The sequence below is a fragment of the Platichthys flesus genome, chromosome 22, assembly GCF_949316205.1.
Source record: "Platichthys flesus chromosome 22, fPlaFle2.1, whole genome shotgun sequence".
In the NCBI taxonomy this organism is placed as follows: Eukaryota; Metazoa; Chordata; class Actinopteri; order Pleuronectiformes; family Pleuronectidae; genus Platichthys; species Platichthys flesus.
This window is the reverse complement of record NC_084966.1, coordinates 7,103,750-7,122,036: the sequence shown is the minus strand read 5'-3', so window position 1 is coordinate 7,122,036 and position 18,287 is coordinate 7,103,750. Positions and strand designations below refer to the sequence as shown.

The 18,287-nt window shown below is 42.5% G+C and overlaps 1 protein-coding gene across 1 annotated transcript in view; it reads right to left on the bottom strand.

Annotated features, from left to right (window-relative positions):
* The window catches only part of chrm4a (cholinergic receptor, muscarinic 4a), a 32,651-nt gene that overhangs the window by 10,305 nt on the left and 4,059 nt on the right, over nt 1–18,287 (bottom strand). The window contains exons 2-4 of the mRNA XM_062381096.1: nt 1,484–2,082; nt 1,167–1,321; nt 97–298 (exon numbers count right to left, since the gene is read on the bottom strand). Coding sequence (XP_062237080.1) covers nt 97–298; nt 1,167–1,321; nt 1,484–2,082 — 956 coding nt within the window. The remainder of the gene's footprint in view (nt 1–96; nt 299–1,166; nt 1,322–1,483; nt 2,083–18,287) is intronic.

Sequence of the window (18,287 nt, the reverse complement as noted above, 5' to 3'; positions counted from 1 at the left end):
ACATATATTGATTGATTAGCCAAAGCTCAAACACTGTAAATACTGCTGTGTTCCCACTGAAGAACAAACCGAGGCAGGGATGTTGTGAGTCAGCACCTGTGTGAGGCCTGGACTGGGCTGTGCTGCTGGGTGCGGCTGGGCAGCCTGCGGCTCCTCCACCCGGCCGTTCTTCACGGCCTCCACCGCGGTGGTGGTGGATTCCAGGCTGAGTTTGGGAGTGGAGCGGGGACTGGCCTGAGGACTGGTCTCGTTGTTGTTGTTCTGCTTCAACAGGTGACTCTTCATCAAACTGGGAGCCCTGGAAAAAAAAAATCATGACACTGAGCAAAGAACAGATTTTTTTGTTTGCTCAAATCGCCTAGATGCTATGGAATTCTTTGCACGTGCCAAAGACACGTCCTATGTTCTAGTATGATGCACACATAAGTATGAACATTATGTAATTTATGAATATTTTATCTGCACGTATTATGGAAATTCATTGTGCAGGAAACAGTATATTTAATTAATGATGATAGACTGGATGATTCTCTTTACATAGATATAAACTGTAGCATACAAAACAGTCAAACATGAAAGCAATCACGTGCAACTACACATATGTGCAGAAGCAATACATATAAATATAACACACACACACACTCTCAGTCAGTCACTCTGTCCTTCAACAATCTGCACCTATAGAACTGAATCTCCGGAGAATGGACTCAGGTATATTTTGGTTTGCCAGCACTTTCTAGTCCGGCCTGCACATTGCTAGCACCTTTTTGAGCTGGAGTAAATATATAAATTTATATTCTTTTTTTCAGTTTTTTACTGCTCACATATCAATCTCCCTGTGTTCAGCACATTCAGTCCTTGCATTCCTTAAAATATAAAAGAAGCTGATACTTTGGTTAACTGTGTAGATCATTATAATATTATGTAGGAGCAGTTTAAATGGACATTTTATATAATTTCTCTCCTCAAAAGCAACAAGTCATTATCAGATCCCCTTGTATCCATAGTCGGTGTTAGAATTCTCTGGAGAAAACAACTTTTACTTCCTTAGACGGAATAAAACATAAGTAGCTACATAAGGAAAATGTGATTCCATATGCTATCTGCCATATTTTCCGAATGTTTTGGTCACTGGTGACAAGATTCAATCCCTTCGAAGCTCTTACTTTATTCCCTTCTTCTCCTTCTTCTCTGGTTTGTGTTTGGAGACCCTGCTCCTGGAGGCCAGGGAGATGTGGATGTACAGGACAGTCATGATGATGACGGGAAGGTAGAACGCGGCTATCGCGGTCCCAAACGTCACTGCCGGGTTTGAGAGGAACTGTAGAAACAGAGGAAGTAGAGAAATGCCTCAGTCACCGAGTCATGTCAATGCAGAAATGGGTCCCAAGCTTCATCAGAAGTATGGAAACACATGATCTCTAGGATTCATGACTGTGACATGATTGTTTGTTTGAGTATTTCCGAGTGTGATGCACTGTACCTGAATGTAACACTCTCCAGGGGGCACCGTCCGTTGTCCAGCGATAAACTGCCAGAACAAGATGGCGGGAGCCCACAAGATGAAGGACAGAATCCACGCCGCTGCGATCATCAACCCCGCCATCTTAGTGGTCCTTCTCGCCGGGTACGTGAGGGGCTTAGTCACGCAGAAGTAGCGATCGAAGCTGATGATCAACAAATTCATCACCGAGGCGTTTGACACCACGTAGTCTAGAGCTAGCCACAGGTCGCAGACCACGGGCCCAAGTGGCCAGTAGCCGACGATGATGTAGACCGTGTACAAGTTCATGCTGAACGCGCCGATGATCAGGTCAGCACAGGCTAACGAAAACAAGAAGTAGTTATTGACAGTTTGCAGGTGGCGGTTCACTTTGATGGACAGCATGACCAGAATGTTTCCAGTGACGGTCACGAAGCTCAGGGATCCCGTCACCAAGGCGATGAAGAACATCTCCAGAGCCTTGTATGGACTTCCTGTGCCCAGTCCATCGTGCACTGGAGAACAGGACGACGAGTCATTGGTGGACACATTGCACGTTGCGTTGGAGAACAGGTCAGCTGATTGGTTGACCGATGACCCTGGGAGAAGGAGAGACAGGAGAGGAGGATAGAATAAGGACATTTTCATTCTCACTTCAAAATTACCTCTTGTTATACAATATTTGGAGGTATATATAGTTTTTTGGTTTCAAAACTTGTCATATACTTTCAGTTTTGTCCCTTGCAAACTGTATGTCCATCTCTCACAAGCACACAACACCAAACATTTTATCCACTATAAACATGCATATTCTTTTAATTTTGCTATTAGGCAAATATTATAAATACAACACAGGTTTAAGGCGTCCATGTTTTTCCCGCATTACGATTTCAAAGCAAATGGACGGACCAAAGTTGGAACGACTTCTTGAGACTTCTTAGATATACCGGCAGTTGAAGACATTAATCTGAGGTTACAGTTCGGTTTGATCGTCTGATCACGGCTAAAAAGAATGGAGTGAAGCCTGTGAGCTGATTTGTAGGCAGTCGAATTGAGTTTGCCTCTGTAATTGCTGCTCAACAAATGTATGAGGAGAAAACCCGACTGCGCAAGGTCACTGGTCTGAATCCAGTTTGGAATCCTGAGTGTTTCACGGTCCTCTCTGCTCATCACGACTGCTGTGCTTCAAAATATGTTTAATATTTTGACAGGGGCTTTGGCCGACACTGGTGACGGTGCTTATTTACTGTCTGTCTTGAGTGGCTGGATTTTTTTCCAGATCAAATGCTCTATGAATACCTCAGATGTTCAGGGCCAAACTCTCTCGTGGATAAAATGGACAAGTGATTGGACACAATGGGTCAATGTTGTATTCGTTATGTCTCGGCACTTCAAGGTAAGGCGGCTGCATTTGTACAGAACATTTCATTCCATCAAACGGCATCAAGGCAAAATGTAAGAGATGGCAGAAGGTGGAGAGAAGAAAGAAATTGAAAAGGAATTAGAAAAGTGATGGTTCCTGTTCAGCGTAGGGAATTAATTATCTGATTTACCAAAGGGCATTGGGAATGGAAGGGAGTTTAGCCTTGATTTCAAAGACGCCGCAGACATCAGGTTTTTCTGTGGATGTTCAGACTCCAGGTTTAGTTTGGCCTCTGGAGACTTTCTCTCGCACGATCTGAAAGGTCTCATACATAACCATCCATAACCCAACGTCACATTTTATTAATTGATTGTTAGCGCTAAATCATTTTATTATACGTTTTCTCTGTCTTCCCCGAATCAACGAGTTGTTTAATCAAACACAATCCTGGCCCAGGAGCAGTTATGAACGTGCTCTTCCACTTCAGGCGTTTACTGATACTTTGCCAATTTGTTTGCCTCAGTCACCGTCTGTGTTGTTTGTTCTGTTGCTCGTTTAACAGTATTTACAGTTGTGTTGTTTTGCTGGGAGCAGTTAAGTGGTGAATATAAAAAAAAAAAACTAATTGTGAATCTGCTTTAATTTGAATGTATTTATATTAATCAAGCAGCTTATTCATGACTCACAGGCCCTCATCAGTTTAATAGTATGAAGTGTTGGCAATTGCATATGTTTGCATATTGCATATAACACTCCAAGCTTCATATTGAGGAGGAACCTGCCTATATGAATATACATGATTATTATATTATCAGGCAATGGCTGAGATGAAATGCTCAACTCTTTCTAACACATCACGCTAATCAAATCTATTCGTATGCGCTTTCATGGCCGGAACTTCAAAGCACGGCGCATATACTGGCAATTAATGCACAGCCCCCGTCCAATCTGCACTGTGGTTGAAATTCAATGTACGGTTAGTTTTTAACAAGATGCTGAGTCAACAGAGTCATTCAGTTGATATTCAAACTCATTTTAACAGGGAGAGACTGGCTGCCTCTGATAACATTCACTGGGTGGATTAACTGAAGAAACAAATGCTGCGGGAGGCAAGGGGATGGAGAGCAGGAGGAATGGCCGTGCTTCCTTTAAGTATTAAAGAACTCCAATTTCCCACCTTCGACATCTTCTTCGATATACCGCCGAGCATTTTGGGAGCGTGTGAGTGACGCACCAAAGGTTTAAACAACTTCTATAACACTGCAGAGCAATGGACAGGTTTGAGTTCCCTAATGCCAATTTAAAACAGATCCTAGCATCTTTAAAAAACTTGCCAAAATTACAATTTCCACAACAATATACAATCGGAATCGAGGGTTTATTGCCAAGTAGGTTAACAAATACAAGTCATTAGCTGTGATGTGTTTGTGAAAGTATCAACTGTCACTTTCTGTAGTAATTTCACCTTTTTTTTAAACTTGAAATGCTTATTTAATATAACTGCTGCCCCTACCCTGCCTCTGATTGGCTACCCTATTAGCTGACTGAGGTCCAATCAGGTTATGAAGCGGTCTGGCAGATCCAATCACAGTCCAGTCCCCCGACATTCATACCAAACATTGCATGTGTTCCTCCTGAGCTCAGTAACACATCCAGGTACAGATCACAGGTTGAGACTGAGGTAAATGTATGCTAATGACTAATAAAGAATAACATATTAGATATGTAACCTGAGATAAATCACTGCTTCCTCTTAAAACTCCCAAAAGTCATAAAACAGCCAATTTGTCTTCATGTAATTATGAAGAAATATTTTGACTGCACCAAACGGGCTCTGCTTTCAAAGAGAACCCTCTAATAAGAAACTTTTTTTTATTATAATTACTGTGTAGCGCCTTCACGTCAAAATCCACTGATTCATACTGGTTGGCACGGAGGTTAAAACTGCCATTAAGCGTACAAAGGCAGTGATGTCTAAGTGGAGATAAAAGCTGAATAAAAGCTTTAAAATCTGCACAAAGGGATCTTGTAATTAGGCAGAGAGGAGTGGAAAATACAAGGCGGAGACTTAAATGGAGGCAGAATGACTTAAAAACAATAGGATTGACTACAAAGACCAAGCTTGGTGACGTCTGTCACCGAAAGTTTGCTTAAAACTTCCGCAGCTTGTCAATTCATCACATTTTGCCCATTCTTGCCCAAGGACACTTTGGCATGCAGATGGTGAGGACTGGGATTGAACCGCTGACCTTCTAGTCAGAGGAGGATGACCGCTCGACCCCCTCAGCCACAGCCGCCCCATTTAGATTAGATTCTAATCTTCAATTCGAACACTCAGTTTTCAAAGCCTAATGTCTGCAGGATCAGGAGAGGACCACTCGCGTTGGGCATGAGGACGAGTTCACATTTAAACTCAAGGCAAGTGTTCACGCTGCCAGTGGACACCCACACAGATGAGTCATGCAAATTGCTGCCATGCAACAGTAATAACCTCTGCATCACTCTGCCGCCTGTTGGATATCATTGGAGCTGAGGTTCAGGCGTAGGGTCACTTTTTCTAATATTAATAATGCCGTCCTGCTCCTGTGCCCTTTTGTTCTCATTCGCACACAAAATCTCCGAACTTCCAATTCTCAGTGTTGTCAGTAATGTTTCTGCAGCAAACCCAAAACGAACTAATAACTGCTTCTGACACGTTTTGGGTCTTTAAAACCCCTTTTCCACTTGTCCAGAAACCTGCTGACACCTGGCTTTTTCCAATGGGAATGTTTACAATCAGAATACTCGTCTAAGTAAAATAACTCTGGAGTGGACCAGGTCGTTAACGACTTTATTTTTGTAGTCTAGATGCTGACACAGCACTTTTTGGGAGATGGCCATCAAAGTTTGCGTACTCATGGAAATACAGTGAGGTGAGAGAATCTCAAAGTTTACAGCACCAGAGAAAAAAACCTGACGGACCAACTCCTCTATTGGCAACAGGAGAGGAGTCGATTTGATTATTATTCAATTGCAGATGTGGAAGACTGGGAATCGAACTGCCGATCTGCTGGTTGTCAGGTTTCCATGTGGTTCCCTAGCCTTTGCATTGCTCTCACTACGTTGACAGACGTTCCATTTATCAATTTGGCTTTTCTTCATCCGAATGTATTCACTTTCTACCGCTGACGCCACCAGCCCACAACACCAGTGTCCAGCCACCACACTACACAGGCGAGTCGGCCTAATGACTTACACGTGGTATCTTCAACACTCCAGCCATTTTCAGCTGTATTTATCACCGACTGAGAATTGAGCATAAGCCCTGCAGTGTTCCTGTTCGTGCTGGTCCATTCTTTTTTTTGTGTGTCCAAAATACAAATGTGCTCATTATAAAATACGAGGTGAATCCCTGTCCTGCCCCGTTTTCTGTCATCTCTCCCTCCACAGTGACTCCAGAAATGAATATTTCTGCCAGCTTCTCCATCATTCTGAAATGACTCCACCATCGATCAAAGTCAATTGTTCATCCACCATTTCTGCATTTCAGAAGAACACCTTGCTTTTGTTAAATACGCGAGTCAATCAATCTTTGTCAAAAATGCGAAATGATCGAAAAGCAATAGATATTTTGAAAACACTGTAAAGCCTATGTATTTAATGAACACATCTATTGTTTCTGTTCTACTCCGATAAAGTATTTCACACAATGTTAAAACCTTCACTGTGAGAATAACATTGATTGTACTCCTGATGCAGATAAGGGGCTTTGTGCAGGTCTCCATTGTTCTCCCCTTGCTGCAGACAGCTCACACAGACAGTTCACTGTTTTGATAGCAACTCTGTTCAATAAAATCACACAATGAGATAATCATAAAAAGTATTCAGGGCTCCATCCGCGATGAGGTGTGTGAACTGCGGGGCCAGCGTTGCAGGAAACGATGATGCAATCACCCCCGCGGTTGCCTTCCCATTGGTTATGAGTCGGGGATCAAACCACCGACCTCCTGGTCAGTGGTCCACTCTCTGTCCCTCTGTAGATCGATGGGGACATTTTTTTTTTATCTATTACAAAACCGAGTGTGTAAATTGTGAAGGAGTACGAGCACATTCTGAAAGCACGGACATATTGATCATACACACAGTTCAGAAGGTTATCAGCCCTTAACCATCAAACACACACACAAACACACACCCCTGCTGTTACTGCAGCCATATAAAGGCATTGAGTGAGAGTGGGTGGAGCCGGCCAGTGTTTAAACATGGATGTAATGTATCCGCAGTGTTTGAATCATGTATGTGTATCCTGCATGTGCGAGGAGCCCCATGCTGCTCGGTCACAATGATGCACGCGCCGGGGGAAACTGCAAGTATTTTAAATCTTAAACACAACAACTACAGAGCTGCCTGAGCGTTAGTTATTCATGTGACAACCCAAATAAAATAAACCTGCTCCGACTAAAACGTCTCTATTTTCCGGGGAAAAGAAAAGAACATGTTTGAGTTCACCTCATGTTTCACAAACTAATCACCTCCTACTTATCTATACATGTTTATACAATAAGCGTTAAGTTATAGTTCGACATAGTTCAGCCATATCTAATAAAGAAATCACATGATTGGATTAAGTAGGAAAGATCAGCTCTGAATATGAAACGGAGAAATACTTTGTATATAATATATTGGATCCTGCTGGTTTGCATTTGATGGGAAAGCTTTATTTCTCATTATGAATATTTTTCAAGTACTGTATTGCTCTAAACAATATAATGCAGTGTTGTCTTTTACTGTTTTTTCATTATGACAGGCAAACTGCCTATAACAGTCATTAAGCATGTGAAATTCAACATCAAAGCTTGTCTGACACAGTGTGACCGACCTCCGTGCACATCTATCACACTGTTCTTTCTTTTCTAGCCCTTTAATACTCCGACTGCTTCACAGCTCACATGAACTCCTCTTCATCACAGCTCGTGCTTCAGCCCAGTTTACTCAAAAATACATATATTTGGATCTGGCAATAAACACGTCAGGGTCCCGTTAATAAAGCTCCTGCTGGTGACCCGCAGGTTAACAGTCTAATAACAGCGGGACACAGACGGGAGGCGCTCGCTGCTGACGGATGAAACGGACCCCGGACGAGATGCACTGCAATCTGTAATTAGACATAATCATCACGGTTGGAATAGTAATTAACAACGTGCGCCAGTGTCCATGTGCAGCCACAGACGATGCCAACACGGCACACTAAATAAACACTGCACACAGATGCCTATAAATTATATGCTTACGTACATATTGATATATTGACTCCAGAGATCAGAATGGTGATTCCCTGACTAGAATAGGGCTCAGATGAAAGTCAGCCCGGATCTGTGTGATGTATGCGAGCAGAAAAAGAAGAGGAGATGTGTATGAATTAAATATATATAATCAGGTAATCATGTAAATTAAATGGTAAACACTGCGTGGGGTGTTGTAGAAACCAGTAATGGCTTTGGAAAACCACACCCAAGCATTACAAAGAAAATCTTCAATACAGGTTAAACATTAGTATAAAAAGAGAAAAAATTGACATATATTAGTGTAAGAGAGAAATACAGAGAGGGAAGAATATATATTATAAATAAAGGCTGAATAAGAGAATCTAAAAGAGCAAATTTTCATTGCAAATCAAATGTTTAAGCTGCAGAGCATTTCTTATTCTGTTTCTTGCGTGGACGCGGACAGAATTAGGAATCCAATGCATTTTCAATCCACATGATAACCTGCTGCTGCTGCAGACCAGGTTCATGTGGACACTGAGGGCTGAAGGGGACACTAGTACTCAGGTACTCAGTACTTAGGTACGTGGAGGACGAGCGTGCCAGGAAGATGTTCTTACATTTTTTATAATCTTAGATGCGTGATAATTCTGTTTGAATCTCTTACTCGGTGACATTGGGTCCGTGATGTTCTAAAATCCCCACAGAGCCACATACGTTTCCGATGCATCATTAATGGAGCTAACTCTGTGTCGGTCACGGTCTTTGTTGTTGATGTTATACTCAAGTGCCTATGCTACGTTATTTGCTCACTTGTCATGTGACCTGCAATAATGGTATGGACAGGTGACGGGGGCTAATAGAGACCTGTTGTGCCTCAGGGTTGATCTGGAAATGGCCTCCAGGGTTTAGGCCTTTGTTCCTGTTTGTTTCTGTGTGAGCGGCTGCTCTGTGTACAGGTGGGAATCTGCGGCTCCACCTCTGGGTCTCCAGATCCATGGCCTTGGCCTGAGTAGCTGTCGGACAGTGATTGGTTCCAAATCCAATTTCATCCAATTAAGAAATCTCCAGATCTCCAACTCCCAGGGAGACGGACTGGACAGCATCTAACCCCCGTGTCTGAGTGATCTCGGCCTCCAGCTTGTTCCTTGTTAGCATGAGGTTCTGTTTGGACTATCTTAAAATGTGTATATCGATCACTTCCCCCTGTAAATAAGACAGAAATATGGGAGTGAAGTGCAATTCTCTGTTGCAGCGTTAGGTATTTAAGTTGTATATGTCTATACTTGGCTTGAGTTAATAGTTAACTTTTTGATTTAATAGAATTTTGTTGTTGTTTTGACCTGGGTTCATTCTGAAGTAGTGTTTTCAGCCTCTAAGCTTTTCTACTTTAGGCTGAAACCAAGATCAGACAGTCATAGACAAACTTTTGTCCTCTTCTCTGATCTTTGACTGTTCACATGGTGAACACGCTGTCAGTTACTAGCTGTTATGTTTATTCTATTTTACTCCTCTTCCTGTTTCTCCCCCTGACATCCGGGACCCCCTGTTGACAACTGTACTGAGTCTACCATGGGGTCTTCACCCAATTGGATATACTACAATGTTCGGGTTTATAAGATCTCACCTGGTGAAAATAAGAAAAATAAGATCAGCAGGATAAGCTGCAGGAGGAGGTAGCATTATTAACCCTCTGTAATTGAAGATCCTGAAAGCTGATTGTGTGATATGTATTAAGCTTGGATTTATAAGCTAGGATCCTATTGGTCAGTAAAAAACTTAAACTTTCATACAAAACATATGAAAGCTCCATGATAAGATGCCCAAACCATTTCAATCATCTCCTATTTGAAAAGTCACTCTACTCTGGATGCTGGCGGTTTCCCACTCTGTGCCAACCGCCCCAGTGAGGACTGGAGATCATAGTCTATTGAACCATATACAGAACCACAGAATTGTGTTGTTTACCACACCAGAGACTCTCTCTCTCACCCAGGCTTCCCATTAAGACCACAAACAGAGTTAAATGTATTCATTCGTAATATGCTATGTTTTCAAAACAGGTTCATAACCTCTCTATAGTCTGGATTGTGTACTTCATGTTCTCACTATTCAGGGACAATATTCTTGTCGTCCATAGAAGACGTGGTCTAATATGTCTGTCCTCTCTGCACATTCTTTCCCAAAATAAAAAGAACAGGACACGCCCCTGCCCACAAAAGAGCTTCCTTAGATCTTCTCTGAAATATACAACACAGGCAGATGAGAAGCACGTTACCCTTGATTTCATCACCATCATCTCACACACTCGTCTATACATGAACAACATCGCAGAAACAAGACTCGAGCCAGCGCACTGTTGCAACATTTATATCTCTCTAACATTAACACACACACTGTGAAGAAAACTAGCAGCCAACAATCTACTGAAAAATTCATCTAAAATAGAGATTATATTAAATTATACAACTGAAGATGTTCCAATTTCATTTCTTTCACCTCCTGAAGTTTCGGATCTGAAAAGAAAAATCTGAGTCTATGCCAAATAACATAGAATGACCTGTGAATATTAGGATGCATTTGAAGAATCCTGGAAGAAATACTTTGCCACCCCATCATTTTTTGATATCTTTTAAGGTTTGTCTTTGTTTGGATGTGTTTTCAGAATATTTATGCTCCTTGCTCTGTTACCTCTCCCGGCATCTTTTTCTTGTCTTTATTCCAAACCTCCTCCCCAGAGGAGGAAGAGGTGAGCAGTGAGGTTACCTCCCTCTTTACACCTCAATGCTGAAAGCTAAATATTCATCTTAAATTTGAGAAAAGAAGGTTTAAAATGAAGAAGAGATCCAAAATGCTCCTCGGGGAAGAACGCTGGTCCAGCAATTTTCTAGCAAACAAGCCCCTGTGGGGCCACTGTTGTTTTTTTTCTTACACAGAAATGTGGACTAGAGCAAATCCACACAAAACCCACAGGGTCCCAATGCACAGCCCACAGTATCAACCTAATTATTGGCCCAATGGGTCTGTTGTGTGCAGGCGTCGCTGGTAGAGAGGGACCACTGGTGTGAACAGTGCTTGTTCTGCCAGAACAAGAAAACACATTTTATTACCTCCTACCAAGATGTAAAAAGTAACTACATGAATTAAGATTAGCCTTTTGTTTAACGTGGCTGCATGATGAGAGTATGATTTTTAGTTTATTTTACATCATTGCCTCTTTTTTTTTGGCTTTCATCTTCATTTGTCTAGGCACTGAACTGATCAAGGTAACACCAGTGGGAAAGACGTGTGACGATCAGACCAGAGGCTCACACGTTCAGGAATGGGAATACATTTTATTCATCATAAGGAAATGAGTCACCTGGAGCCGAGAGAATAACAATACCAGTTCAGTTTTACAGACTGAATGATTAATATACACACTATGAATATATACTGAGAAACTATAAGACCGAATTGTGCCAGAGGGGTTGTGGTGATGTATGAAGAAGTGGTACCGAAGCATGTAGGAGTTGTGTAGTGTGCCAGTGGAATTACAATGATCAGCTCTGAGCCGTCTCTTGTTTGCACTGGTGATGGACAGGTTGACAGACAGGGTCAGGTAGGGGACTCCATGGACTGTGATGTTCACGGATGACACAGCGATCTCCAGTGCGAGTGTGAAACAAGTTGATGGGAGACCTGGCAAGGCGGAGCTGTGGGTGCTGATGAAAAGACAGGAGGTGGAGCTGGAGGTGTCCGAGGTGAGGAGGATGAGGCGAGGAAGCACTTCAGGGTTAGATACAGCTTTGCACTTTGGAATGTGTTCGTCGACCATATCAGTGTTGGCGACTTAAAAGACCATTTGTTTGTGGGCGAGAAGTTCAAATGCAGAGGGAAAAGTTAGTTTTGCAACACTTCCGAATGAGTGTGGGCTAAGAGGTAATTATAGACAAACATGGTGGTAGTTCCACCTCCACCCCTCGCTCCGGCTGCTGGACGCCACCATGCCAATCAAAATCTTTATTAAAACTCTGGAGTATAAATTGGCGGAGATGCAGTTCCTGCAGTGAACGAAGGTCTCTCTCCTCAGGAGCAGTGGGACAAGGAGGGAGGAACGTGGATCGATAGAGGAAAGGGTGCCGGGTTGTTACCACAGATGTGATGAAGGTAACGGAGATGCCCAAGTGTCATAAGGCAAAGACACTGCCAGAGGGAAATGCCAGAAGGCAGAAATGGCAGAAAATCTAACCGTGTTGAGCAGCAGACAGTTCTGGGATTGGAACATGACTGAGCTTGCTGAAAGTTTCTTTTCAAGAGAGTGATGATAAAAAAAAAGAAGTTTGATTACAGATTTGCAGCACTCTTTCATTTGGGAAAAAAGTGCAACATTTACAGTATTTTAATGTGATCGGTGAAGGGTGCAAAAATGTGGGAAAGGGGAGAATAAATGAATTTAAACAGATTTATTATTGGGAGCGCTGCAGCAGAGGGAACTGGAATTACAAGTGTGGGTGTAGCAGGTGGAAACTCTACAGCAGAATTGAATACAGAGAGGGAGAGAGGCAGTGGGGGGGGGTCTGACCCCCTTCATCACAACTATATTAACCATGTGGAGCTGTTGACCTCTAGTTGCACAATGGAGCAGTCTCTTGAAAGACTGGATGCTTTATTTCAATATTTGAACATGAATATAAACAGGTTGATGCGAACCTCACATCGTCTTCTCCTGGATTTCTACGGACATCAGCTCTAAACTTCATATCAATATAAGCTAGGATTGTCTCTCTATTAATTGATCTTGCAAAATATGTATTTTATTGTATTATTACCTTTGACCAATCAGCTCCAAAAGTGAATCACCAAGTTCAGTTAAAACCCATCCATGCTTTATGAAAGATTGTGCACATACACACGGAGGTTGTATTCCCTTTTCAGTGAAGCCATTTGCTTCCACTGTCACCGACTCACCGGCTCACACACAGTACATGAATTACCTGCGACAGCATAGAGACATCAGAGGAGGGAGGACACACCCTCTCATACATGATGTCAAACCGGATCAGACTCCAGCTGCTCTGATGCCTTCAGGACCAATGATCAGTCGGGATGAGTTCAGACTCTATCACACTTCAAAACCTGAGCATTATAGGTCTGCTGCACACGAGAGGATATTCAACTCTTCTAGATGTGTAATGACATTTTTTGCTCAGATTTCTACACGTGTGCCTCCCTAATAATAGTATTTCTATGTGGACTGTAAGATTTGCTCTGTGAGCCTCGCAGGGAGCACTCGACTCCTCTGACATCCGTAATCCCTGAAAGCTCCTGCTGCAGCGGCCGCAGGGGCCGCCGCCGGCTCGGCAACACGAGGGGTATTTCAGGCGTCAGGGCAGTGTTACACACAGATCCGGGGGTTTCAGCTCAGTGATGATGGGTTAGCGCAATCCCAAAAGGAAGGAGGTAAAAATAAAACCAGAATTGAGTTAGAAACAAACTGAGGAGGCGAGGCGGCTTCCTCCGCCCGCCACCAGTGATGATATTATAAAACACTACAGCCGACAAAATGGATAGAGGCGTTAAAGGAGCAGGAAGAATTCACATAGACGCGGTTCCACCTGTGCTGCAGTTTGATTGACAGATTGTCGAAGGCGGCGCCTGCATCCTAGTTGATAACAGCCGGAGGAGAAACTTCATTAGCGTCATCAAGAGCACATGAGCTGAGGAGATGTTCTTTATCCGAGGACTGTCAACACTTCTCTTGTGTGGACCATGGCCTCACAACGTGGAGGCAGTGGGTGGCAGTGTGGATAATGCGCCGCCCACACGAAACAATCGCTGCTCAGTATAGTCTCACATAAAAGATCAAAAAACGTTATTAGAATAACAAATAGCAATATAATAATAATAAGTACTAATGATCAGGCTCTGAAACTCAAAACATCCATTCAATTATGTTTATATTATGTGTATATATACATTACTCTAAAGATAAATTAAATCCTCAAACGTGATGCTTCATTTACCGAGACCAATTGGACAGAGGCCAAGTTTCAAAATAAAAGCCTCACAGGAATAATATATGGCCATGTGGAAACCATCTAAGGTGCAACCTGTTGGCCAGGTCTACCTAAGTTTCTGTGATGATTCGACAGATTCGATGATTTTTGGCACAATTTATGCCAGACTCGTGCACTTAGTGGCGCCCCCTGTTGAGTGATTTCAAATTAGTTTCAGAGATATGGCTCTACTGTGTTACGAAGCAGAGTTTTGTGGTAACGCTTGATCGAATGATCGACAGTTCGGAAGCAGTCAGACCAAACGGTTAAATAGGAGATTAAAAAATCCATCCTGCCCGATGGTAAAACGAGTGAGTGAGCGAGTGACTGTTAATTATACACAATCAGCACAAACGGCCCCTGATCATCAGCATGTGAGTTAATGAGTTTACAGTTATTACATCGATTACAATACCTAGACCTTGCCGGATCGTAAGATACCAAGTACCCATGCTACCATTAGTATCTCTACAGGAAACCATGCTTATTATATCATCACAGGCTGGTATATCAGATGAGAGGGAATATTGTTTTAACAAGAGAAGTGTTTTGCAGGATTTTCCTCCCGTGTCAGTATTTGTGAGTCTTTTTTTGAATGAGGTGAGTTTAGTAACTCCGAGTTGTGCTCACCTGACAGGGGGAATGTTTTTTTTTTCTTCTTGCTGTTGCTCCATTCACAGCAATAAGTAGGTTATAGTTGAATATTTTGACATTTAACGTGACGGCATATATTCCTCAGCTTTAAGACAATAGCTTTGATCACGCATTCAAACAATGAAATCGACTGTGATGACGTGTGACCGAGGTCAGAGGGAGTTTGATCAAATTTGATGCTGTGATCAGGAACCTGCCCCCCCCCCCCCTCCCCCCACTCCGTTTGTCTCTCCATCTGCACACACTCCACTCTCTCCTCCCTTTCGCTTCATCTCTTCATCTCTTTTTCCTCTGGCAAAGCTACTGGTTTGTTCATGTCCCAATTTGAATTTTAAAAGTGTATGTGTGTGTGTGTGTGTAGCTAGAGAGAGAGAGCGACAGAGAGAGAGAGAGACAGTCAGAGGGGGAGGCAAAGTTGACACCCCCCCAAGCACATCATAGCATTGCCAATCCATACTTCACAGTGCAGAGCCAGCAGCGATCTGCTCTGTGTGTGTGTGTGTGTGTGTCTGTGTGTGTGCGTGTGTGTGTGCACGCACAGCAACATTAAGTATTCTATTTGACACAGTCACACACGGTAATGGAGCCTCTCTACCTCACTACAAGCACTATTTCTCCAGATAACTTACTTAATACCTTTTTTTCTCTTTCTCTCACCCATATCTTCCCCCCCAAAATATTTTGTATTGTGGCCCAATTACACCCCCACTCCCTGAGTTTAAGTGCAGCCACTACACACACACAAGTACACACATACTCACACACACACACAAGTGCATAATCCCTCAACACAATGGCTGGCTCTCCCTCGAGTCAGAGCAACATCTTTGATGCTGTTTAAAATGTGCTTCATCTGTCTCACACACTGGGTTCTGCACCGACTTCCATTTACTGGGGTCTATTGCAAATCAAAACAAAGAGCCAATGGCCACAAAAGAGAGAAGCCATCCAGTAGTTGTTGAAATGTGCCGGACACAACCAACCAACCAACACAAGCACGGCTTCTGATAAGACTTTTACAAGTTTAAATACACCAAAACAAGACTTGATAAATATGAAATTGTTTCAAAAAAATTATATCAGCAAGGCCAGTTTAGTCAATTTAACAAAAGGTGTATTTGCTGAAAGTTGGAGACACATTCACCCAGCCACCACAAGCTCATCCTCGAGTCCCCCATGTGAACAGACTCAGAGGTTCACCCCCACATTAAGCCGGTTTCATCCCTCTGCCTGCTCCTCTCACCCCGGATCTGGAGCTTCTCCACAACGGCCTCCAGAGTGCGTAAATCCTTGAAACTCCAGCTTGGTGTTTCCTTGGATAAACTGAGCTTTTTTCCAAATGATAGCATAAGCCAGCCCAGTGGGTTGGAATCTGTGAGCCAGTAAAAGCAACAAAAAAAAAGACAGAGCTGTTCTCATTAATATGGAAGTCTGATGTTTGTTTTTTTTAGAGGCTGTGATTATATAACCTCCACCTGAAAATGACTGCTGATTATTATTCTCTATATAGCATCCTTTGGTCGGTTGTGATAGCAGGAAACCTTTATTAAAACACAATAACAGGACAAGAATGTGTGTAGAGGTTTAACAAAAAAGCAGATACAGTATTTTACACATTGAGCCCATTGTATATAACAACTGTTGTCACTGATCAGCAATTATTCCGATTTGTAAAACGTCTTTTTACCAGAATTAGCTTTCAGCCAGCTGTTTGTTCACCGCTCCAGATGTGGGCTGTGCAACACTTCTTTTCCTTGCCAACTCAAATAAAGGGCAAAGAAGAAGAGATCTGGACGCATCTGAAGCCACAGCTGGAGAGACATGTGTCCACAGAGGCTGCACTTGAGGACCAATTGCACCACAGCAGCGGGACTAGGACGTCTTATTTCTAAGAAGGAGGCGTGTTTGTGGGCTGGTTAGAATTAATCAAACAAAAGACGCAGCCCCGACATTGGGGCACCACTTATAAAAATGCTAATGTGGGCACAAAACTGTTTTATTATCAAGATACACTCAGCTGCTCCTTCTACAGCTACTGAGCCGGTGCCTGAACGCTGCCTCGCGGTATTTCGAGTTTGATATCGGAGCTAAACTCAGTCCAGCAGAACTGTCACATTAGATTTGGCTAATTAATGGCAACATTATTCACGAAGCCATTAATCGGCCGTGTTCTGTTCAAGGCTTGAATCCTCTGGAGCCATTTTAACAGAATACTCTTAATGCTGTTAAAGTGCTGCTCTGTGATTAACATGAATGGCAACAATTTCAGCAGCGCAAGTTCTAACGGAGCCGAGTGAGATGACTTCAGCTGCGTTATTTCCTCCATTGAATTCCCTCTGTCACTTCAGAGGTTTGCACAGACGCATTTCCAATGAATCTGACCTTATCTGCATTAAAATCAGCACAGTGCTTCATGTCAGTGTCCTCAGAGAAAGTCAGTTATCTGCTTCCATCAGTTTTTATGTCTGTGCCTTATACAGTGGGCGTCATTAGGCACCGGCTAATCTTCCGCAAACTTTTGATTTACTGAGGGAGGAGACAATCGTTTTCAGTGTTCTTCCTCAGATTTGTGAAATACTTTTTAATATTTGTTAAAGTTTAAGTGTGTAAGACTTAAATGATACTAATCTGTAATCATCTAAATGGTTCAAATTGGCCCTTCATCCTACTATGGGCTCTTATATTTATATACTTTATATTTACATCTGGTGTGGGATGTTTCTCTACACACTGAACCTCTAAACTGGTGCATTTAATCCATACTTTTTCTATTATATTTCCATTATTGACAATTTTATGTTGATAATTCTTGAAATCATTTTCTCTCTTTATGAAAAATGTAGGAAATTAATAGTATATAGCTTATCTGTAAATAAGCCGTCAGAATGAATTCAGTTAAGCTGGAATTCAAATACCTTTCAATAGCACTAATTCTATCTGTGCTATAACAGAATTAAGTCAAACCCAGCACTCCGTTATCCTGCCCTATTCATTTCCATCCATTAGTCGCTGTGAGGTCGGCGTCAATGTCGCACAAAAAGTTGGATTCTGCGAACGCGCATCACAATTAATTCACCGAGAAATTAGGCAGACGAGGAGGAAACGTTGACTTTGCATCAGAAAAGCAGGTTTCTCCCTGAAATATGATAAATTATTCCTATAAATCATGGAAATGTGTGTGTGTGGGGGGGAGGCATGTCCCTGAGATGAGACTGTCAAATAAATCCCAGGTTCAAACGCTGACTGTTGAGGTATCTGTCAGTATTTGAGAATTAGTATAATTCATATTTCTGAAGCCCATTCTGCCCTTATCTATACACACATAGGCACAATGTCTTATATCTAATGATGGGTAAATGAATTACGAAAGATACGAGCAATGTTGGTACAATCGGCTCTAATCCCATAGCAGACTAGCTGTCACTTCTTGCTGTGAACAGTTGGAATAAATCCTCATCTGCCTCTCGTCAAAACCCCCCACCTCTTAATTCCTCTATCGGCCCCCT